At 46.7% G+C, this 24,210-nt stretch overlaps 1 protein-coding gene across 1 annotated transcript in view; it reads right to left on the bottom strand.

Moving 5' to 3' along the window:
• Nucleotides 1-24,210, bottom strand: part of KAT2B (lysine acetyltransferase 2B) — a gene marked incomplete at its 5' end in the record, with an annotated part of 101,534 nt that extends 77,324 nt beyond the window's left edge. The window contains one exon of the mRNA XM_029213752.1: nucleotides 24,046-24,210. Within this exon, the coding sequence (XP_029069585.1) occupies nucleotides 24,046-24,210 (165 nt within the window). The remainder of the gene's footprint in view (nucleotides 1-24,045) is intronic.

The raw sequence follows: 24,210 nt of genomic DNA, 5'->3' as shown, positions 1-24,210 counted from the left end.
ATTCCAAGAAAAATGAATGCTAATTACAAACAAACCTGTACAAAGTGGTCAAAGTAACTATTAATGGGGAAATAAAAAATTAAAAGCCCTGTGATGAAATTTTTAAAAAGCAAAAACAAGAAAAATAAATAAATAAAAGATACAAACCCTGTGATATATTTCCTCACACTAATCAGTTTGCCAAAAAATAAAAATAAAAGGTTGACATCTTGCAGGGGAAACATGCACCTCACACACATGTGTGGGAGGAAACACTGGTGCAGCCTTTTGGAAGTCAAATTGGAATGTTCCTGCCCTTTGGCCCAACAGCACAATTAGGAAGGGCACCTACAGAAATATTCACATGTGCTCAATGATATTTGTATATACTGCTTATTAAAGCAAAATATATATGTCATCTTATATATATCATATATATGTCATCTAAAATTTGATCAAGAGAAGAATTTATTAAATTATGTAGCTTGTTACTACCGACTATTGTACCACCTTTATCACACGCTAGGGACTTCTCTGGAGGTCCAGTGGTTAAGACTCTGTGCTTCCAATGCAGGGGCCACATTCGGAAGCAGCAGGTTCGAACCCTGGTCAGGGAACTGAGATCCCACATGCCGTGTAGTTGTGGCCAAATTAAAAAAAAAAAAAAAGGCTAACTCAAGACATGAAAGCAACCTAAGTGTCCATCGACAGATGAATGGATAAAGATGTGAGATACTATATATATATTTATAAATATATATATAAAGTAATATTCCATTGTGTATGTATATATATTACATATACAATGGAATATTACTCAGGCATAAGAAAGAATGAAATAATGCCATTTGCAGCAACATGGATGGACCTAGAGATTATAATACTAAGTGAAGTAACTCAAAGACAAGTATCATATGTTATCACTTATATGTGCAATCTAAATAATGATACAAATGAACTTATTTACAAAACAGAAATAGACTCACAGATATAGAAAACAAACAAAGTTACCAGTGGGGATAGCAGGGAGCAGGGGATAAATGAGGAGTTTGGGATTAACATATACACACTACTATATATAAAACAGATAAACAAGGACCTACTGTATAGCACAGGGAACTATATTCAATACCTTGTAATAACCTATAAGGGAAAAGAATCTGAAAAAGAATATAGGGACTTCCCTGGGGGCGCAGTGGTTAAGAATCCTCCTGCCAATGCAGGGGACACAGGTTTGATCCCTGGTCCAGGAAGATCCCACATGCTGTGCAGCAACTAAGCCCGTGAGCCACAACTACTGAGCCCATGAGCCACCACTACTGGAGCCCGCTCCTAGAACCCGTGACCTGAAATGAGAAGCCACCACAATGAGAAGCCCGCACGCCACAACGAAGACCCAACGCAGGCAAAAATAAATAAGTTTATTTTAAAAAGTATATATGTATGTATGTACAATACAAACTGAATCACTTTGCTGTATACCTGAAACTAACACAAAATTGTAAATTAACTATACTTCAATTTTTTTTTAAATGGTTTAAAAAAAAAAAGAAGGCGGCTAACTATTTGTGCTGATGTGGAACCTCTCTAGGTCCTGGTAAATGGCAGAAAAGGCAAACCACAGAACAATATATACCATAATCTGATATATGTTTTTTAAAAATAAATGAATAAGCAATTTAAATATATAACAATGTGGGGAATTCCATGGTGGTCCAGTGGTAAGGACTCTGCACTTCCACTGCCAAGGGCCTAGGTTCGATCCCTGGTGGGGGAACTAAGATCCCGCAAGGCAGGCGACGCAGCCAAAAAAATGTGTGTGTGTGTGTGTATGTATATATATATATATATATATATATATATATATATATATATATGAATGTGGGTGGGTATACAGAGGACCTAGACAGATACATACTTATGGGGGATGGGGCAAAAGTTGGGGAGGGGAAGGGACATTCCCACTGTACTCTATATTCTTCTCTGTGGTATTCATATTCATGGGTTGCTTGCTAATTTTCTTTAACATTGATTCCTCTGAAGGGAAAACATAATTCCGGAGAGATTCCAACAACAATAACAGAGGCTCAGTATACATCAGTTGTGTGAAGGAGGGTGGAAACCACCTTCTTATCACAGACCACATTTAAGAATTCAAGGATCCAAAACTCTTCTCCCTGTGGGTCTGCTTATAAACCAACCCCTCCCCTCACTGAGGTTCAAGCCAAAAAGTAACAAGCTTGCAACTCTTGGAGAAGACAATACAGATTTTGAGAGACATTAATCTTAACTTCATGACTGCAAAAGACTCAGTCAGCCCAGAAAGAAAAGTTTGTGCCTCTTCTTGTCTTAACAGGACAGAATAATGCCACGTTCATGGAGGGGCTGCTAAATGGGTGGGTCACAAATCTCACGGCAGGGAGATTCCTCCCAATAGCCTACTCGATAAAAAATGTTACATCCCAAATATTAACCACATTTATTTAAGCCACTTGTGATAGAAGTGCTTAATAAACTGTACAACAATGAACCCTGATGCTTAAAAATGTAACTGAATAAAAGGACTTTTCTTTCAAAACTGGCTAACTCGGCTTCCTCCACTGAGTCTTGGGGACCCAGTAGCTTTTACAAAGTAGGTTTTTATTTCTTAAGCTAAGAGGAGGGTAAAGGGAGGGCGAGAAGAGAGGAGAGAGGGCGAAAGTACAGGGCAAAACACTGAGAAGCATAAAAGCTTTGTCAGCGTGTTGGCCAGCACATGGCAGTCCGCCACAAGCCGCTATGCAGCCCTCAGAGAAAGTCCAAGTTGAGATGTGCTGTAACTGTAAGATATGCACTGAATTTCAAAGACTTAGTGTCCAAGGGGGAAAAAAGAATGTTAAAATATCTCGCTAAGAATTCTGTTATATTGATTACATGTTATAATGATATTTTGGAATATTACATAAAACATTAAAATTAACAAAATGGAATTGTTTTCTCTCCTTTTTTTTAATGTGGTGTGGTGGGTGGAATAGTGTCCCCCCAAAGTTTAGGACCACCTGGAACCTCACAAAGGGAACTTATTTGGCAATAGGATTACTTAAGTATCTTTTTTTAAAAAAAAAAAAAAACTTATTTTTGGCTGCGTTGGGTTTCTGTTGCTGTGCGCGGGCTTTCTCTAGTTGTGGTGAGCAGGGGCTACTCTTTGTTGCAGTGCGCGGGCTTCTCACTGCGGTGGCTCCTCTTGTTGCAGACCACGGGCTCTAGGCACATGGGCTTCAGTAGTTGCAGCATGCAGGCTCAGTAGTTGTGATGCATGGGCTTAGCTGCTCCGTGGCATGTGGGATCTTCCCGGACCAGGGCTTAAACCCAGGTCCCCTGCATTGACAGGTGAATTCTTCACCACTGCACCACCAGGGAAGTCCTACTTAAGGATCTTGAGATGAAATTATCCTGGTTTAGACTGGGCCCTGAAACCAATAAATGGTTTGTTTGTCTTTTTGCAATACGCGGGCCTCTCACTGTTGTGGCCTCTCCCATTGCGGAGCACAGGCTCCGGACACGCTGGCTCAGCGGCCATGGCTCACGGGCCCAGCCGCTCCGCGGCATGTGGGACCTTCCCAGACCGGGGCATGAACCCGAGTCCCCTGCATCGGCAGGCGGACTCTCGACCACTGCGCCACCAGGGAAGCCCAATAACTGGTATTTTTATAAGAGAAAGGAGAGAGGGAGATTTGGAAGCCGAGTCACTGACACTCAGGGAAGATGCCATGTGAGAACGGAGGCGGAGACTGGAGAGACACAACTATAAAACCAAGGAAGGGGAATTCCTTGGCGGTCCAGTGGTTAGGAGTCCGCGCTTTCACTACCGTGGGTGTGGGTTCAATCCCTGGTCGGGGAACTAAGATCCCAAAAGTCACGGGGGAAAAAACAAAAACAAAAACAAGAAAGGCCAAGCGTTGCCAGGAATCACCAGATGCTAGAAAAGGCAAGGAAAGATTCTTTCCAGACCCTTCAAAGGGAGCATGGCCCTGCTGACACCTTGATTTCAGACCTCTGGCCTCCAGAACTGAATTAAAGGAACTTTCTGACAATTTGTTTGTGATCATTTGTTACGGCAGCCAGAGGAAATAAATACAAGTGGCATAAAATAGATAACTAATAAGGACCTACTTTACAGCACAGAGAACTCTACTCAATACTCTATAATGAATGACCTATATGGGAAAAGAATCTCAAAAAGAGTGTATACATCTATATGTATAACTGATTCACTTTGCTGTACAGCAGAAACTAACAACATTGTAAATCAACTATACTCCAATGAAAATTTAAAAGAAAATATACAAGTAGCTATAAGGAAATGTCAAGTTACAGATGTGGGCTCACATTCCACTTCTGGTGACACTGCTGCACTACAGTTTAAAGGGAATTCACCCCCTCAAACCCAAGTCTTCACTATGGACCCTAACAGCTTATGCTCACTTGTTTCTAAATGTTTCATGTTGGTAGGATATGAAAAATACTTCCTAACATGTGTACAAGCATCATGGGACACTCAGAACCTAAGTGCACAACATTTTTAATAGGTATGGGACTTATTGCCCAGTTTACTGAAGGGGACGTATTACGTCCTTGGAAAACATTCAACCATTATCCTCAACTGCCAGCGAAGCATTTTCTGCCAAGTGTCCCAAGCTGCTGCCACCCTGCCCTCTGCCTTGGCCTTCCTATCTCCCTTCCAGATGTTCAGGCCCAGCCACTGTGCTTTGAGATAAGACGTCTCCCTTCAAAACACCTTTCCCATGTCTCTCCTTAATAAGACAAGACAGCTGCTGTTGCAGGGAACTCCCAAGGGGGTTGGCCTCGCAGCTTCAACAAAGTATCGGCTGCAGGACAACCTTTTAGGGCGTGCACTGCCAAGCCAATTACCACCGCAGCTAGCAACCCAGGCACAGGCGGGGAGGCTGCCAGGGGGAGTGCATCTCCCCTCCCCACCCCCGCACCCGGGGGCAAGTCTCGGCAGATGTGGCAGCAGCACCGAGAAAGCAAAGGCCACCTCACTGCTTTCGACAGGCCTAGGATAAACATGTTTTTTGCCCCAACAGGATCCAGAGTGAGAAGTCAGGAGAATGCACCAGATTTTGTCAGACTACACAAAAGCCAGGACGGATGATAAGGAAGCAAAACTGGATAAACAAGTGATCATGACCCAGATGACAGGCAGGCAAGGGGGCAGGGTGCTTCCCAGTTCACTCAGCGTCGATGAGAGACGTGAGCGTGAAGATATTTGGGTGGCATCCAGAGGAACCGGAGAGAGATGGCCAAGCTGCTAGCAGGGCTCTGTTATGCTTAAAATGCTGGAAAGTCATATTTGCTGGAAAAGTTAAATCAGTGACAGGGATGTCCTACAGCAAAATCACACAGATGGGAAATGTAGGGAGTGAAACTGTGAATCCAACATTTATTAAGAACCAGAAAAAAAAGGCACTTGTATACTTGTTCTTATCTCACCTCGTGTGAGAAAGCGATTTGTTGTTTTTTTTTTTTGGCCGTACCACATGGCATGTGGGATCTTAGTTCCCCAGCCAGGGATCGAACCCTTGCCCCCAGCAGTGGAAGCTCGGAGTCTTAACCATTGGACTGCCAGGGACGTCTCGAGAAAGGGTTTTATTATTCCCGTTATTCAGAAGAGAAAGCTGAGGCTCTAAGATGTTAAGACACTTGCCCGAGCTTATTCAGTCTACCCTGCAGAAGGACTAAGTGCGTTCAGGCAGGTAACTGGTCCTGTGGTTGTGTGTATGTCGGGGAGAGGGAGGGAGGGTGTCCTCACTCTGTCTTACTACCTCTCTGTTCCAGGCTGGACAAAGGCAGAATGTTCAAAGGTCAAGAACCAAAACCACAATGAGATACAACTTCACACCTACGAGGATGGCTATAATCAAAAGAGCAGGTAAGGGGACTTCCCTGGTGGCGCAGTGGTTAAGACTCTGTGCTCCCAATGCAGGAGACCCGGGTTCGATCCCTGGTCAGGGAACTAGATCCCACATGCATGCCGCAACTAAGGAGCCCGCCTGCTACAACTAAGGAGTCCTCGAGCCACAACTAAGGAGCCTGCCTGCTGCAACTAAGACCCAGCGCAACAAAATTTAAAAAAAAAAGAGCAGGTAATAAATTTTGTCAAGGATATGAGGAAATGGGAATCCTCACACGTTGTTGGAGGGGATTGTAACACGGCACAGTTGCTTTGGAAACCGTTTGGCGGTTTCTTAAAAAGTTAAACCAATAGAAAAACCCAAAATAAACCCTCACATATATGGTCAAATGATTCTCGACAAGGGTGCCAAGACCATTCAATGGGAAAAGGACAGTCTTTTCGACAAACGATGCTGGAAAAACTGGACATTCACATGCAAAAGAATGAAATTGTTGGACCCTTACCTTACACCATATACAAAAACTAACTTCAAATGGATCAAAGACCTAAACACAAAACCTAAAACTATAAAACTCTTAGGAGAAAATACAGGGGGGGAAAGCTGCATGACATTCGATTTGGCAATGACTTCTTGGATATGACACCAAAAGCAAAGGCAACAACAACAAAAAATAGGATTTAATCGGGAATTCTCTGGGGGTCCAGTGGTTGGAACTTGGCACTTCCACTGCAGGCGGCCCGGGTGCGATCCCTTGTTGGGGAAATAAGATCCCACAAACCGCACAATGCAGCAAAAAAAAAAAAAAGTACTTAATCAAAGTTTTAAACTTCTGTGCATCAAAAGAACATAATCAACAGACTGAAAAGTAGTCAAATCATAGAGACAGAGAGAATAATGGAGGCTGGCAGGAGCTGAGTGGACAGAGCCATGGGGAGTTACCGTTCAGTGGGCAGTTTCAGTTTTGCAGGATGAAATGAATTCTAAGCAGAGACGGTGGTGATGGCTGCACAGCATAGGGAATTTCTCTGTGCCGCTGAACTGTACACTTAAAAATGGTTAAGTTGATAAAGTTTATGTGATGTGCATTCTGTCACAACTTTAAAAAGCAATCCTTTTAAAGTTAAGCATAAATTTATCACATGACCCAGCAAACCCACCCATGGGTATCTACCCAACAGAAATGAAAATATCCACACGAAGAGCTGCATGCAGATGTCCACAGTAACGTGATTCATACCAGCCAAAGAGTGGAAAGAAAACAAAAGTCCATCAACTGGTGAACTGGTTCATAAACAAAATGTGCCATATCCATACATTGGAATGTTACTTGGCAGTAAAGAAGAATGAAGTGTTGATACAAGCTACTGCATGGATGAACTTCAAAAACATTATGCTGGGCTTCCCTGGTGGCACAGTGGTTGAGAGTCCGCCTGCCGATGCAGGGGACACGGGTTCGTGCCCCGGTCCGGGAAGATCGCACATGCCGCGGAGCGGCTGGGCCTGTGAGCCATGGCCGCTGAACCTGCGCGTCCGGAGCCTGTGCTCTGCAAGGGGAGAGGCCACAACAGTGAGGGGCCCGCGTACCGCAAAAAAAAAAAAAAAAAAACATTATCCTAAGTGTAAGAAGCCAGTCATAAAAGACCATGTATTGTACAATTCCATTTATATAAATGTCCAGAAAAGGCAAATGTATAGAGATAGAAAGTCAATTAGTAGTCTGGGGCTTGGAGGTGCAAACAGGGTTGACTGCAAATGGACACAAGGATCTTTTTTGGGGTAATGGAAACCTGGATTTTGGTGATGACTGTACAACTCAATTTCCTAAAAATCACTGAATTGCATGCCTAAAACCAGAGGAATTTATGGCATGCAAATGGTACCTCAATAAAACTGTCTTTTAAAAGGGCAAGAACTTGCTATTAAATTATCACTTCAAACATGAGTCTTCTACGAAGTTTCCCCAAAGCGCGTCCCAAAATTGAGGCTTATTTTCTCAAATACAAATTAAAGAAGCTGAATACGCGACATTAAAAATCATCATCATAATAAAAGACCGGCACATGGGGGTCTCCACCTCTGTCCTTTCAGATAGAAAAAAGCAAAAGAAGTCAGAGCATCTAGGTGGCCACATCTCTGCCGGCAGAATCTGTCCCAGCAAAAGAGAAATAGCAAATGACAGAAATAAGTCATTAAGTAGGCTGCCCTGTTTTTAAAATTAGTGGAGAGTGTGAAACAATTAAAACTTGCTAATAATAAAGCCATGTTGCTGGCGTCCCTTTCGGACTCCCTCACCCAACACCTTTGACCTGCTGCCATGCAGCTTTCTGGCCTGTTCACAAATTCATTCGAGCCTCGTCGGAATCGAAAATGGATTTCTGTACAGTGACTCTAGTTCCCCTCCTCGAATTCTAGTAGAAAATGTAAGATGCAGCCTCAGGAGGGTGGCGGAGGGGAGACCAACAATTTCTGGAAATAAGTCCAAGGGAATGAGGAGTGAGCCTGGGGTCGGGGAAGACTGGGGTGAGAGTGTCTAAATTTTCTTTGGCCACCATTGCGAGCAGTCTGAAGTTTGCTCTTAACTGTGTGCCTGTATTCCTTCGGGAAGAAAATTCTTTTAATCCTATTTTAAAACAGCAACAACACCCAGAGTCTGCTGTATGAGCTGTGATCCCAATAAATGTTCTCTTTAGAAGTGAACTGCTGTGGAAGTAGTCTGACTAATGCTCGTGGGATTTGCAGCAGTGCCTCTCAAACTTTACTCTGCTCCTGAATTACCTAGGCAATCTTGTTAAAACGCAGATTCAGGATCAGTAGGGCCAGGGCGGGGCCCAAGATGCTGCATTTGGAAGAAATTCCCAGGTGAGGACCCCACTCAGAGTAGCAAAGGTGTGAAGGAAAAAGATGGTCTCGGGGATGTGGGTGTTAATACCTCTCTCTTCTCCCTGGATTAACGTGAGCTTTCCATATACAGTTTAAATTTCACGGGCTAAGTAATCCTTTCTGGGACATGAACACTTTTTCTCTCTTCACTGTGTGATAATACTTCCAGTTGACACAGTTGCCCACAGACAGCCAGCAGACACCATAAAGTTATGACTGGAAACTGGGATTTTTAAATTTTGGTGACTTTTAGTACAAGTGAAAAGAATAAAGTGGGAGTGGGGGAGGGGGTCTTCCCTCAGGAGATCAAATTTGCCTGGAATTGAGAGTGAAAACAGAATCGGAAGGGGAGACTAGATAACCGGCGAGGTAACTCAGAGCAGGAGCGTCTCTGAAGACCTTAATTAAGGGTGCCATTTTGGTCTGGAAAGCCACAAGGAACCAAAAAAAAACAGATATTGAAGAGAGAGGTCCAGGGTACAGAGGAGAAGAGAGTGGTCAACCTGAGGAAATGACCCAGGACAAGACAAGCAGGTACGGACACCCTAGTCAAACAACATCCTTGCAGGCCCTCCACGAGGCACCAACATCCAATCCACAGAAAACCTTCAGGAGGAGACCTCTGGGTCTGGAAGAAATCCCTGTGTCTGTGCTGGACTTCAATAAGGAACTGCACTCTTTATGCTAAATAATCAGATCCGACTGAACCCAAGGCCCAGGACCCTCAGGCATGGTCTCAGAAGGTGCTAGAATGACTCCAGTGCTACCAAACGGCCTAGGGGTGGGCCAGCCCCTTCCTTATGTCTGAGTCACCTCTCCAGGACCAAACCGAAACATGCATCACCCTTGGAAGGGCCTCAAGAGGTCCTGAGTGACACCAGGGCCAAGAAACTGGTGCCCCGGAACCCTGAAGCCCAGACAATTCCTGGAGTCTTTTCATACACACACCGTCCATCTTGGACTTCACCGGTGAACCTGCCAAAGCAGTCAGCTCAGCCTCCAACGCAGTGGGAAGATTCCTCAAATTGCTTGGCTGGCACTGAGCAGCCCGGGCAACCAGCTGACTGACAGAATGTCTCACTCCTCAGCCTGCTGTCTTGGCACCAAATCAATCATGACGAGCAAAATAAACAGTGCCGCGTACACTGCATCCTGGGCCGGCTCACGCTCTTAGAGCATCAGCCAGTATCTGGGCTGATGCCTCGCAAGTCCCCTTAACCAGCACAACCTGCAGGGCAGAGCGTCCAGCCCACATTCCCAACTGCCCACACCTGGCATCTCGGCCCAGGTTTTACTTGAAGGCTTGCCCTCAACTCCAACACACCCCCTTTTCAACTATGCTATTCCCTACACAGGCATTAGGCTTTTCTCCCAGCTCCTGATACATCTGCATTCAAGGCCCTCACCCAAGGCCACCTGATTCTCCTTTCAAAGTCTTTGCCAGATTTATACCTTCTCCTTTCTCACTGCCAAGGCCCTAGGTCAGGCCCTTACTAGCCAGTTAGAAGGAACAGCCTCCTCCCTACCTTCAATCTGTTCCCACTCCCACCCTCCATATAACACCTACTGCACACATGGCTCTACTCTAAAATGACATTGAATAATGTCAAACACTTCTGATACTTCCCAAGGCAATTTTCGCCTACATCATCCTATTTTCCCCACCCAATAGCCCCGTAGGAAGGGCCAGTGATTCAGTCCTTAGAGAAGGGTGTGGCTTTGCATTCACCCAGCTGGCAGAGGAGCGAAGACCAAAACCTAGACCTCCTTGCTCTAAAATATCTCATGTCTCCTCTGTCTTAAAGTGCAAAGACTCACTATTAGTAAGTGGATTCAGTTTGACTTTTTCTACTTGAAATTCAAGACCTTCTATCAACTGTTTTCTTCTTTACCCAGTGGATCCTATTTCCCATGATTTCCATTTACTCGCTTTTCCTTTTTCTCCAGTTGGGCTAGTTGCTTTATTAAGATCAATCATTATCACTTTGCACTGCTTTTTTGTTTTGTTTTGTTTTTTTAAGTATGGTTGACTTACAATACTGTGTTAGTTTCAGGTGTACAGAAAAGTAATTCAGTTATACATATATATGTATATATCTATAGTCTTTTTTTCTATTCTTTTCCACTATAGGTTATCACAAGATATTGAATATAGTTCCCTGTGCTATACAATAGGTCCTGGTTGTTCATCTATTTTATATATAGTAGTGTGTATATGTTAAAACCATACTCACAGTTTATCCCTCCCCCTGCCTTGGTAACCATAAGTTTGTTTTCTATGTCTGTGAGTTTGTTTTGTAAATAAGTTCACGGGTACTATTTTTCGGATTCCACGTATAAGTGATATCATACGATATTTGTCCTTGTCTGACTTACTTCACTTAGTATGACAATCTCCAGGTCCATCCATGTTGCTGCAAATGGCATTATTTCATTTTTTTATGGCTGAGTAATATTCCATTGTATAATATACCACATCTTCTTTATCCATTCCTCTGTTGATGGACACTTAGGTTTACTTAGCATTGCTTTTAACTATAATAGTAGATACCATTTGCTGAGCATTTAGAATGTTCCAGATATTGGGCTTCCCTCGTGGCGCAGTGGTTAAGAATCCACCTGCCAATGCAGGGGACATGGGTTCAAGCCCTGATCCGGGAAGATCCCACATGCCACAGAGCAACTTAGCCCATGTGCCACAACTACTGAGCCTGCGCTCTAGAGCCCACGAGCCACAACTACTGAGGCCACGTGCTACAACTACTGAAGCCCGTGCGCCTAGAGCCTGTGCTCCACAACAAGAGAAGCCACCATGATGAGAAGCCCACACACCACAATGAAGAGTAGCCCCCACTCGCTGCAACTAGAGAAAGCCTGGGCACAGCAACGAAGACCCAATGCAGCCAAAAATAAATTAAATAAATAAATTTATTTAAAAAAAGAATGTTCCAGATATTATACACAACTGCTAAATGGATTACCTCACTTTATCATCAAAACAACACTTGGGGGCTTCCCTGGTGGCGCAGTGGTTGAGAGTCCGCCTGCTGATGCAGGGGACACGGGTTCGTGCCCCGGTCCGGGAAGATCCCACATGCCGCGGAGTGGATGGGCCCGTGAGCCATGGCTGCTGAGCCTGCGCGTCCGGAACCTGTGCTCCACAGTGGGAGAGGCCACAACAGTGAGAGGCCCACGTACCGCAAAAACAAAACAAAACAAAAAAAAACACTTGGCTAAGAGATATATGTTAACACATCCGTGAAAGAATTCTTGACTCTCACCCACCCCAATATGCTTCTCCCACGGTCTCACCCTTTTTTTTTTTTTTAAACATCTTTATTGGAGTATAATTGCTTTACAATGGTGTGTTAGTTGCTGCTGTATAGCAAAGTGAATCAGCTATACGTATACATATATCCCCATATTCCCTCCCTCTTGTTTCTCCCTCCCACCCTCCCTATCCCACCCCTCTAGGTGGTCACAAATCTTGATAAATGAAACTACCATCCTTTCAGCTGCTCAGGCCAGCAACCCAGACATTACGTTCACTTCTGTCTTTTCTTCGCATGCCTCCCACCCACCCTGCCAATAAATCAAATCCTGTTGCTTCTAAACTCATAGCCCCAAACTGTCTCCTTCTCACCCCTCCACTGCTACCACCCTCATCCAAGCCACCATCCACTTATACCTAGACTGCAATAACTTCTCCAAGCCACCATCCACTTATACCTAGACTGCAATAACTTCTCCAAGCCACCATCCACTTATACCTAGACTGCAAAAACTTCAAGTGGCCCTCTTTTTCCACTCTTTCTCTTAAACACTTTATTCTTCTCAGAGCAGCCAAAAGGAGATGCTTGAAAATGCAGGTTTTCTCTGAATCTACTGGAAACAGCCCAGATGTCCATCAACAGGTAGACAGATAAACTGTGGTACATCCGTACAGTGGAGTATTTCTGAGCAATAAAAAGAAATTAACTACTGATGCATGAGACAACATGGATGAATCCCCAAAATCCTAAGCGGAGTGAAAAAAGAATAGTGTGTGTACTATGTGGTATCATTTATAAGAAATGCTAGAATATCAAAACTAACCTGCGGTGACACAAAGTAGATCAGTGGTTGCTTCTGGGAGTAGAGGGATATGAAGGTCAAGGAGCAGTAGGGAACTTTCTAGGGTGACGAAACTGTTTGGGTCTTGATATGCATTTGTTGAAACTGCTCAGAGGTGGAGATCAGATCATTTCACTGGGTGAAAATTATACTCTGGCAATCTGGCCCCATCTACTCCTTCTTCACCTCATCTATGCTCATCCCACGCCCACCCCCATCCAGCCACGCTGGTCGCCTGGCTGCCCTTGACCCTGCCAAGGCCTCTCAGGGCCCAGGGTCTTTGCACCTCCCTCTCCCCTCGCACCCCACGCAGAGCTGGCTTCCTGTCATCGTTCTGGCCCAGGATGTGTCCCCTCTTCAGAGAGAGCTTTCCAGGCACACATCTGAAGGAGCTCCCCAAGGGCTCTCATCTATGTCTCTGTTTTCATTCTCTGTGTGTGTGGCACTTACCACTTTCTGTTATTTTCTTGTTTACTGTCTCCTTCTGCTACCAGAAAGCAAGCTCTCTAAGAGCGAGGACCCATCTGTTACTGTATCCCCAGCATCTAAACCAACGCCTGACACATTCAAGAACAAGTTGTTGGATGAATGGGAAAAGTTGACAGTAACACTCTCTCCACTTTACAGCTCTGAAATTGAGGCTTGTGAAGGGTACGGAATCTCCCCACAGTCTCAGAGCAAGATAGCAGCACATCAGGATTCCAACTGGGCCAACCTGTTGCCCAGGTCTGCGTTCTATACCGCTCTGATGCCTTGCTCCCTTCCACTCTGCTTTCTACCGTTCACTCCACCTGGGCTGGGCCCCTCACCTCTGCTCCCACCCACCCCAGCTCGTGACGCTTTCTCTTTGCACGGACTTCATGCCTGATTATTCGCTTCCATTTTTCTTTCCGTTCACGTCTGTCTCCCCAGCAAGATGAGGACTCCCTGTGGCTTGCACGTCCTTTTGTCACTCACTACACACCTAGGACAGAGCCGGGCACAGGCAGCTAGCCAATACATGTTCCCCTGGAGGTGGGTGAGTCAGGTGCTCCTGTGGGTATGTGCAATGTGCAAGTCCTGGCTCCCATGACTCACTTCGCTGTTTCAAAGTACGCTGACCTTGGCTTCCCTGGCATTCTGCCAGCCAGTTTCAACACCAGCTTGTTAGAGCGAATGCAAACAATAGATAGGGCTGCCGCTGCCATCAACCTCTAGGGTATTAGTCAGGTATCATCCCTGTACTTCTGGAATCTCCTGTGTACCACAAAAGCCTTGTAGACGGCTGCACAGGCCCAGGGCACGCGGGGGCTGGTTAGGATGGTGTAGAGTTCATGGAAGTATCTCCACACACCTGAGGTCACTGAAGAGATTACAGAAGGCCTCCTCCTAAGGTTAGGTGGTGTGTCAGGCCAAGGATCACTAGCGACATCGTTCCCACTTTTTTCCAAAATCAATACGCTTGTCTCCTGATTTAAAAAAATAAGCCCAGGGCTTCCCTCATGGCACGGTGGTTAAGAATCCGCCTGCCAATGCAGGGGACACGGGTTCGAGCCCTGGTCCGGGAAGATACTACATGCCACGGAGCAACTAAGCCCATGCGCCACAACTACTGAGCCTGTGCTCTAGAGCCTGCGAGCCACAACTACTGAGCCAGCGTGCCACAACTACTGAAGCCTGCATGCCTAGAGCCCATGCTCCAGAACAAGAGAAGCCATCACAGTGAGAAGTCCGTGCACTGCAACAAAGAGTAGCCCCCACTCGCTGCAACTAGAGAAAACCCGCGCACAGCAACGAAGACCCAATGCAGGCAAAAATTAATTAATTAACTAAAAAAATAATTATAAGCCCTGTGTCTAGGCCTCTGGGTACAAACAGAAGAACAAATTAAAGAAAGCCTGTTGTAGCCTTTAGTTTAAGTGGACAGCAAAGGAACAAAAAATATAAATAGTAGTTAGAAAACATACCTTTATAGGCAATCTTTTTTGTTCACTAGCATAACTTTTAGAATATACGGTAGGGCCTTTCCCCCCACGCCCCATAGGTTTTAACCCGCTGGTCTTACAATATTCACAATCCCCTTGTGCAAATTTCATTTTAATTTGCAGACGAGGAAATGCGGGTTAGAGAAATTCACATCATTCACTCAGAGGAGGATTAAAAGTGGGTTTGATTCCTTCTTGCTCTGTTTTGAGCAGAAGTCCAGGCCATCAGACAAGTACCGCATGTCATCAGGTCCCCGGGAGCTGAGTACCCGGAGATGCTGTTCCAGCCCCAGCTCAGGGCTGCCCTGCTGCTGACCACACGGCTGTGGGCAAGTTATGAAACCTCCCTGGGCGCCAGTTTCCTTGTCTTTAAAACAAAACTTCCTCTCCTCCAACCTCACAAAGCCTGTGAATATGACTCACTTAGTCAACAAATATGGATTGAACACCCACTGTGTACATGGTCCGTGGACCTGGGATATGGAATGAACCAAAGTCCCTGCTTCAGGGAACTTCCACTGTCGTAAGGGAAACAGACAAGAAACTATATGTGATTTCCAAGTATTGACAAATGCAATAAAGGAAAGCAAACCAAGGTAAAATTATGGAGTGATGGGGTACCGCTACTTTGGCGGGGTGGGGGAGTGGTCAGGAGGCATCTCTGAGAAGCTGGCATTTGAGAACAGACCAGAATGAGTTTTAACAACAAGCCACACCAATACCTGGAGAAGAAAAGTGTGCGATGCAGGGGGTACCAGCATGCCAATTAGAAGCCCGAGGTGAAAGCAATTCATCATTATAAAGGATTTGATTCTATTTCGATGATAACTAGGTGATGAGTTGTCATAAGGGGTTTGGGCAGGAGCAAATGTTACATGAATAACTACATGGTATAGGTATAACACCTCCATGTACAGGCACACACAAGTAAAAAAGATGAAACTCCCGTTGTGTTAACTATATCAATTACAGAAAAGATTGCTTTATGGTCCATAGGATCCCATTAAATAGTAAGCTCATCTTAAATATTTAATACAAGTTTTCAAGGATGAGCTGTTATGGAAAAACTGTAGGCTGTATAGTAATCTGTGTCCCTCACTGCCACTCCTGTGGAGAAGGTGGCCCTTAGTGGCCTCAGCACACAGTTCTGGAGATGGTGTGGGGATAAACCGGAAGAAACATTCTCTGTCCTGCATCTCCATCCCCTAGGCCAATAACAGAGGTGTCAGCACCCACTGGAGCTTTCTGGACCTGTCTCCAGCCAGCCTTCTAGGAACCCCGCCACTGCACCCAACACGTATGACTCTGTGTGGTTTACAGGACACAGTGTATAACTCCAGTCAACTTCCAGCAGGACTTAGCATGATATTTACCAGTAAGGGCTCACCAACGCAGACTCATGGGGAGAAGAAAGGACTCAGGCTGGGCATTCCGCAGCTGTGACATCACAGCCCCCAACATTCTGCCTCTCCTTTCCGATCCTTCTCTATGTCTGCTCGGCCAGTACGCCTCCTGGATTTCCTGTCCACCTTCCTGCCCTCGTGGGTTCTTCCCAGTACACCCGGAGATCAAATTCCCATCTTTTCTTTCAAAAGCCTAATTAAAATTCATCTTAGGAAGCTGTCCACATCCAATGACTTCCATTCTGGAAATGGTTAGCAATTTTTAACTTCTTTTTTAGCTTAAAACACATGTGTCTTGACAAACCAGGGCTATAGGAAACAACGCACACGCAGCGCACAGACACCACGTGGAGTGACAGAAGCCGGAGGCAAAGGAGCCCAAACCGTGCGATGCCACTGATGTGAAGTTTCAGAGAGGCAAAGCTGATCTCTGGCGATAAACATCAGAATACGGGTTACCAGAGGTGGGGAGGGAGCACAAGGGAGCCCCTGAGGTGCTGGAAACACTCTACAGGTGCTTTATCTGGACGGCAGTTGCACAGACGCACGCATATGTAAAAATTCATCCCCCAGATCCTCATACATAGTGATGATTTGAGCACTTTACTGTCTGCATAATCAAAGTTTTTAAAAAAATGACTCCTCTGGATTGCGCTGAAATACTGCTGCGTGAGCAGGCTTATACAGAGCTATCTGGGGACTTCTAAATACCCAGGACGGCAATTCCTTACCTCTCTGGCACATCTGGCACCTTCGACACCCCGAGTAGATGTCTGTTTCATCTTCTTTCAGCAGGGAACTCTCTCGGGCCAGCCCAGTGACCATTCTTGATTGTCAGCTTTAAAACCATCAAGGGCATGCATCTGTCTGCCCTGGGCCAGTCATAAAGAAAACATTTTGTCTGCCTTATGGCCTGCAGTTTCAATGAACTAGAAAAGCCTTTGAACATGCCTCTCAATAGGAGTACAATAAACATCAAATGAGAGCAGGAGAATGCCTGCCACAAGTGAAGTCCCCTCTGTAAGCCATTTGGAAGGACAGCATCCTCTCCGCCCCATGACAATGCCTGGGAAGAGGATGCAGAGGACACGTTGGAAAGAGAGCCTCTGTGGGCAGCTTCCCCGTGAGCCACCCCTGCAGCTGGATGAAGCTGCTGAACTTCTTTGGGTCCCGGTTCCCTGCTAGTAAAATGACCTCGCCTGCCTTTCTCTTACCCCAGGTGGAGTGGCAAAACACTAACGACAAAACTGCTGATACCAATGGAAAGTTTTTAAAAATTAAAGAGACATCTGTGGAATGCCTGTGTTCCAAGAACCGTCACATATGCTAGATGATTTCATCTTCACGGTAAATGGACGAGGTGGCACCTCGCCTCCCGCTTCACCAATGAGGAAACTGAAAGATAGGCAGTTAAGACACGGCCCAGGGGCACCCGCCGGCCGGTGGGGTGGGAGGAGTGATCCTCCAGGTTTTCTCCAGGTCGCCAGGTGGTCGGCACGCCTGCAGTTCTACCACAGGTGCCGTGGCAGATTCGAACCCTCGAATCGAATCAGATTAGGACTGTAGGAAACCATCCAGAGCCGGAAGCCATCGACAACCGTTCCTAAATAGCTATCTGCCTCTCATGGAGAAACAAACGAACTCCATCGGAAGCCGCCGAGCCTTGGAAATCCAAGTTTTATTGGCACTGTGCTGAGTATCCAGGTCTTTCATCTGAGAAGCAGACGTTCTGATTGTTCCAAGGTACCTGGCGTGAAACTGTACATTTCACCCTTTTACCCTCAACGTTCCCTATGACGGGTCAGACCTGTGGATTTACAGAATTAAATGAACACAGAACTAAATCCTGCCCATGTGGACGGGTAACTAGGTTGAGATCTACTGAATGGTGAAAACAAACAAACAAAACCCCACGAGCACTGCGTCACAAAATGCTATACGCAAGCACGAGCTTCCTAAAACAAAACAGTCCTCAGCAGATTTTGTACTGTTTTGCCCTATAAACTGCTTTTTCCAGTTACAGAAAACTGCAAACTGCAATCCAAAGGCTTTGCAGGCTTGCATTTTTCCGTCTTCCCTGAAAGTTTAGGAGGACACATAATTCAATTTGGTCATCTTTCTGGCTTTCCGCATGGTGCCTGCCAAGTGAAGCATTTTGCCTGTGTGCCTGGCTCCATGATACCACCTTTTAGAGAAGTTACCACACGTGAAATAATCGTCTGCATTAGATTTATGTGGCTAGAGACTGAGTTTTTAAAAACATTTAATCTACCCCCCCTCCTGTGTTGTGCTTTGCCGTAACAATACTGATGATCTAAGAGTCTCCAGAAAGATACTTTCAATTGGGTTTCTGTTTGCAAACCAACAATCAACTGCTATAAAATATCACCTTAAAAAGTTGCCCACGGTGGGGGGAACTGGTGGGGGGGAACCACCAGACCTCTGCGGAGGTAGCGGGGCGGGGGGAATGGTAGAGTTATAAAACTGGACTGTGGTAATGCACGCACAATTGTACACATTTATTCAAGAGCATCTAACTGCACACTTACAGTTGCTGAATTTTATGATCTATAAATTATACCACAATAAAGCTGTTTAAAAATATGCCCAGGATTCACAAAGCGAGATTTTTCAGGTTCTGTTATTCAAATTAACATGAAAAGCATTCGTTTCTTCTCCACTGCAAATGTATTTATGGTATTTGGGGGCAATACGATTTTCTTCCAAGGCAGAGTTTCTCAACTTCGGCACTACTGTCATGGGGGCCAGATCATTCTTCGTGTCGGCGGGGCTGTCGTGGGCTGGCCTGTGCATCCGGGGGTGTTTAGCAGCATCCCTGGCCTCTGTTCACTAGCCGCCAGTAGCGCTCCCTCACCCCAAAATGTCTCCAGACCTTGCCAAACATCCCCTGGGGGGCAAAACAGCTCCTGGGTAAGAGCCACTGCTCTAGACACTCAACACTGGAAACTTGCTCTCGGGAGGAGTGACTGACAAATACAAACACAGGCGTTCAGGACCCCCCCTAACGTGAAGGCTGGGTCTAGTGCCCCATTCGCAGCCCCCTGGCCAACGTAGGAAGCTTTTTCTCTTATGGTGGTGCCTCTGCCTGTGCTCGCTGCATATTCAACAGCCAGTGTCACTTCCAGATTATAAACCATTATTTCTTAAATGAAGACTAATTTTCTAGTCCTGTGCCTATGTCAGTCTCTAAGTAAGGCACTCAGCCCAGAATCAAAGTTCTCCATAACTGCTTTGCAGCCCCTGACTGGAACACTGAGTACGGCAGCAGGCAATTTTTCTTTTCTTTTCTTTTAATTTTTATTGGAGTGTAGTGAATTTACAAACGTTGTGCTAGTTTCCTGCTGTACAGCAAAGTGAATCAGTTATACATAGACACATATCCACTCTTTTTTAGATTCTTTTCCCATATAGCTCATTACAGATCACTGAATAGAGTTCCCTGTGCTATACAGTAGGTCCTTATTAGTTATCTATTTTATATACAGTAGAGTGTGTATAGGTCAATCCCAATCTCCCAATTTATACCTCCCCACCCTTTACCCCCGGTAACTATAAGTTTGTTTTCTACATCGGTAACTCTAGCTCTGTTTTAGCACCAGGCAATTTCATTTTGCCAGCATGAACCCAACACGTTTAGGTTCCAGGAACTCTGGGGAACCTTCCACCTTTGAACTTCAAGGTTGAAGTCATGGTCTCCATCTTAGAGATGAAGCAATCCAGGCTCAGGGGAAAACTAAGTAACTTGTGCCCAAGACCATAAAGCGGCAGAGCTGGGATAGGAGACTAAGCCCCATGTGCTTTCTTGACTCCCAAGTTTACAGGGTATCCCCTACTCTGAGCTGCTGAGAAAACGTAGGGTGGACTAGACACCTGCTGGATGCCTCATACACAGAAGCTCATTTGAAATCCTCACCGTTAGGCTGTGAGGTGAGGGTTATTATTCCTACTTTACAGACAAGGAAATGGAGGCTGAGGTGAAGTCCTTGTCCAAGGTCACACAGGTGGACCTGAAATGTGAACTCAGGTGGCTCTTGGCCACTACACCCCCCGGCCTCCCCTTCTGTAAAAATGGCCTATTTCACTAGGAAGAGTCGGTCATTGGTTTTTGGTTTTCTACTACCTAAATTACATTTTCATTTAAATAGATGTGGATTTGGGCTACTCATAATTTACTCGGGGCTCCTTTTATAACACTAAAAATCCAGTCCTATGCACATCCGTGAGAAAAAATCCTCTCTGCCCAGTTGTCAAGAAGTGGTCAGGCTAAAATTTCACTACTGCTCTTCTAACAGTTAATCATTTCCTCCGTTTTCTCTTCTCTCATTCATTCATCCAGTCAATAACCACATCACTTAGGATCTATTCAGAGTGACAAACACATATCAAATAATCACACAATTAAAAATCATGATGAAAGCACCAGTTAGGAAAAGTAAGTACAGAGGCGGTTCCAAACATTTAGAATGGGAAGGCTGGCCAGGGTTGTAAAGGACACGCAAGGAATCTGAGATTTGCAGGAAGAGCTGGGAGTTCGTTTGAAAGTGAGGCAAGGGACTTTCCTGGCGGTCCAGTGGTTAAGACTCCGTGCTTCCACTGCAGGGGGTGCAGGTTCAATTCCTGGTTGGGGAACTAAGATCCCACATGCCGCGCAGTGCGGCCAAAAATAAAGAAAAAAGGAAAAAAGAAAGCGAGGCGAGAGGAGCTTTTGGTGCTAGTAAACAGTGTGTGCAAAGGCCCTGAGGTAGAAAGGAACCATGCATGCAAGGCCCTGAAAGGGGGCCAGAGATAGCAGTGGCCAGGCCACACAGGGTCTTGTGGACCCCTCGTAAAGAGAAATTAAGGGTCCTAAGTAGGGGCAGAGCATGGTCAGGTTTACAATTTTAATGAGCAGTCTGGCTGTGTCACATGAGCAATCTGTGCCAGGACACAGTTCAAAGAGCTCTACTCTGGATCCTGCAAAACAAGTCTGTTTGTTTCTTTTTTTTTTTTTCCTTCTCTCCGGGCTGTGGTGCACCTCCCTGGCTGTGAGCTAGCTCCCTTCTTTCTCTGCTTCATTTGTGAAGTTTAAAGGCCAGATCTTTTATCAGGTCTGGGACCTGTTTTCTTTCAGTAACCCCCCCAGTAAAGTACTTCATCTCTTCCCAGATTCCTCCCCACTCCCTAACCTCTCTGTTCTCTCCAACTTGCTAAGTGGCCAGTCAATGACAAAAGGTAGGAGAATCTGTCCTTTGGGGCATTCTTACATAGAGGGTAGAGACAAGCTGAGAAAGAAATACAGATTCTACTTGCTTGCACCTCCTCACACTCAATCAAGCACAGTTGGAAGAAAAAAAAAACAAAAGCAAATCTGAGATAATGTTAAGATTCCTGGATTCCCTCTTGGCCACGCACACCCGCCTCCACCAATCTAGTGGCCGCCGCCAATGGACTTTAGCTCCCGCTGGCCCAACTCCAAGCTTTCATAATTACTTTCAGTTTCTCCACGACAAGAAGCTTCAGCTGACCGCACCCTGCCCCGCTAAGAGTCCTTAGCAGCCACTGACACTTCTTCCAGGAAGCCCGTCCTACCCCACCCACCCTTCGTGCCTCCTGCCCGTGAATGCCCTGCTCTGAGTTCCAACAGTGCTCTAAGAAAGCAGGTTCTTCGAACTTCATTGTAATTGGTTCACCCAACACATGCATGCAAGTGCATGCACACACACGGTCAGTAGCTCCAGAAGGACAGATTCTGGGTGTCACTGTCCCAGCATCTAGCACAATGCCTGGCATCCGGTTGGGATCCTTACTGAATGAATGAGCAAATAGAAGTGGACACATTCAAAGTCTCCCAGGGGCAGGAAGAGAGACCTTAAATGAGAGAGGTTTTCCCTTCCTATAGGTTTGGTTGTGAATGTGAACATGAAACACTGAAGTTACAAATTTTAGAAAAGGCGCTACATTTCACTCACGGAAATTTGAAAGGATCAAAAATATCAAAGCAGGACACACACGCTCATGGTTTTAGACAGGACCAAAACTGCGGAAAGTTTTCAGACGTTAAGGTGGTAGCAGGGAAAGAAGATGCTCATGATGGGAACCCAATAGAAAGCCAGAACAGAAACACAGAGCTGACACGGCTCCCACCTGAGCCCACTCTGGCTGCAAAATGCCACGTCAACCGAGTAACTGACCCCGTTCTTATCTCCATACAGTTCTCTCTTCGGCCCACTACTCTCCCGGCCTTGTCCTCATTTGTCAATTGCCCTTCATAGCCAATTCCTACCCCTTCACCTTTCTTAAAAGCACACTCCCCACTGGATCATTTTTGCATTCTGTCTTCAGAAACGCCAACCATGTGGCATTACTGTTTCACAGTTTCACTCTCTTGGCTGAATTCAAATGGGATAATCTTATATTGTCCAGGTCTGAACCAGGGTCTTGCTACTTGGAGTGTGGTCGGTGGACTAACATCGCATCACCTGAGAGTCTGTTAGAAATGCAGTCTCTCAGCCCTATCCCAGACCTCCTGATGCAGAATCAGCATTTAACCAGCTCCCCAGAAGAGTCCTGTGCACACAAAAGTTTTAGAAGCACTGGGCTAGATCCTACGTTCACTCAACAAGTATGTATTGAACCAGTGCAGGGTCTACAGTAGGTGCTCAACATACACAAGAGGATGTGAATGACGTGGAGAAAGGAAGTACAGATATTCCACTGAGGTTGAGAAGCTCCTGTAAATACTAAAAATAGCATCACCGGGGTGCGAGGTTCTAGCAGGATTAATAACCTTTACGCCCAAATTCAGACGTGGCCAACTGCATCTGGGTTGTGGGAAACTGGAATCTGGGAACTTGACCCTGTTTGCAGCAGGCGGGAGGAGCACAGGGGAGGTGTGTGAGTGTGTGTGTCTCTTCCCCGCTTCAGCCACAGGCCGCAGGAGCTGACAAGGCCAAGTCCCCGCCCCCCTCAGCTGTCACCCTGTCAAAACAAAGCCGCTGCTGACAGCGCAGGGCCAGCCTGCCCCGCGGCCTCGGGCAGTGCTCCCACCCCGGGAGCACGGCGCCCACATCTGGATCCGCAGCTAAGGGGCGACGGGGTGCCCGGAGCTGGGGTGGAGAGGGGATGGCCAGAAACGCGCGCCCTCAAACTAAGCAGTAGCGCCCGCCGCGCTGGGCCGTCACCTTGCCAAATCCTGTTTACACCCCGAGAGGCTGGGGCAGCGTTTCAACTAAACAAGTAAAAATACAGTAATGACCGGGCTGTCACCGCGCGCCGCAGCGCCTCCGCCCCCGGCCGAGGGCGCCCGGAGCTCCAGGACCCTAGCTTGGGGCTGCGCCGCCCAGCCCGCGCAATCCGCCCCTTCGAGCTCCCAAAGCGCCGGGAGTCCAGAATCCTATTCCAGCCTCACTCCTTCCACCCAGCTCCGCCCAGTGGGGCTCAGGGAGAGGAGGGCGCTCAGGTCCCCCAAAAGATGTTGCCTTGGCCCCGCTCCACTCCCTGGGAGGCGCCTCCGGCGAGCTCCTACAGAGCAACAAAGCCCCAGGGCAGCCCAGGAGCTCGGAGGCGGAGGCAACTCCTTCCAAGGGGGAGGAAGGAAAGGCTCTCGGTCCCGGCGATCCCTCCTTCCCACCCGACAGCACTCTGGTCCGAGAAGCAGCTAATTGGGCGCGGGCGACAGCAGCACTTCCGCGGTGCCGCGGCCCCGGGCGGGAGGGGGGGGCGGGAGGGGGAGGGGGTCCCGCGGGCCCGGCCGCTGCCCCTCGGGCGGGCCGGGTGCCGAGCGCGTACCTTGCAGGCGGAGTACACGCCGAGTTTCTCCAGTTTCTTGGCCCGCGGAGCGGAGCGCAGCTGCGCCTTCTTCACTGCGATCCGGGCCGAGCCGCCGCCTCCCGGCCCCTCGGCCGTGCCCGCCGCCGCCACCGCCGTCGCCGGTCCGCAGGCGCCCGAGCCCCC

Source organism: Monodon monoceros, unplaced genomic scaffold, assembly GCF_005190385.1.
Source record: "Monodon monoceros isolate NGI ecotype Baffin Bay Population unplaced genomic scaffold, NGI_Narwhal_1 Super_Scaffold_11, whole genome shotgun sequence".
Lineage (NCBI taxonomy): Eukaryota > Metazoa > Chordata > Mammalia > Artiodactyla > Monodontidae > Monodon > Monodon monoceros.
Note: the sequence above shows the minus strand (reverse complement) of the source record. Positions and strands in the feature narration are given on the sequence as shown.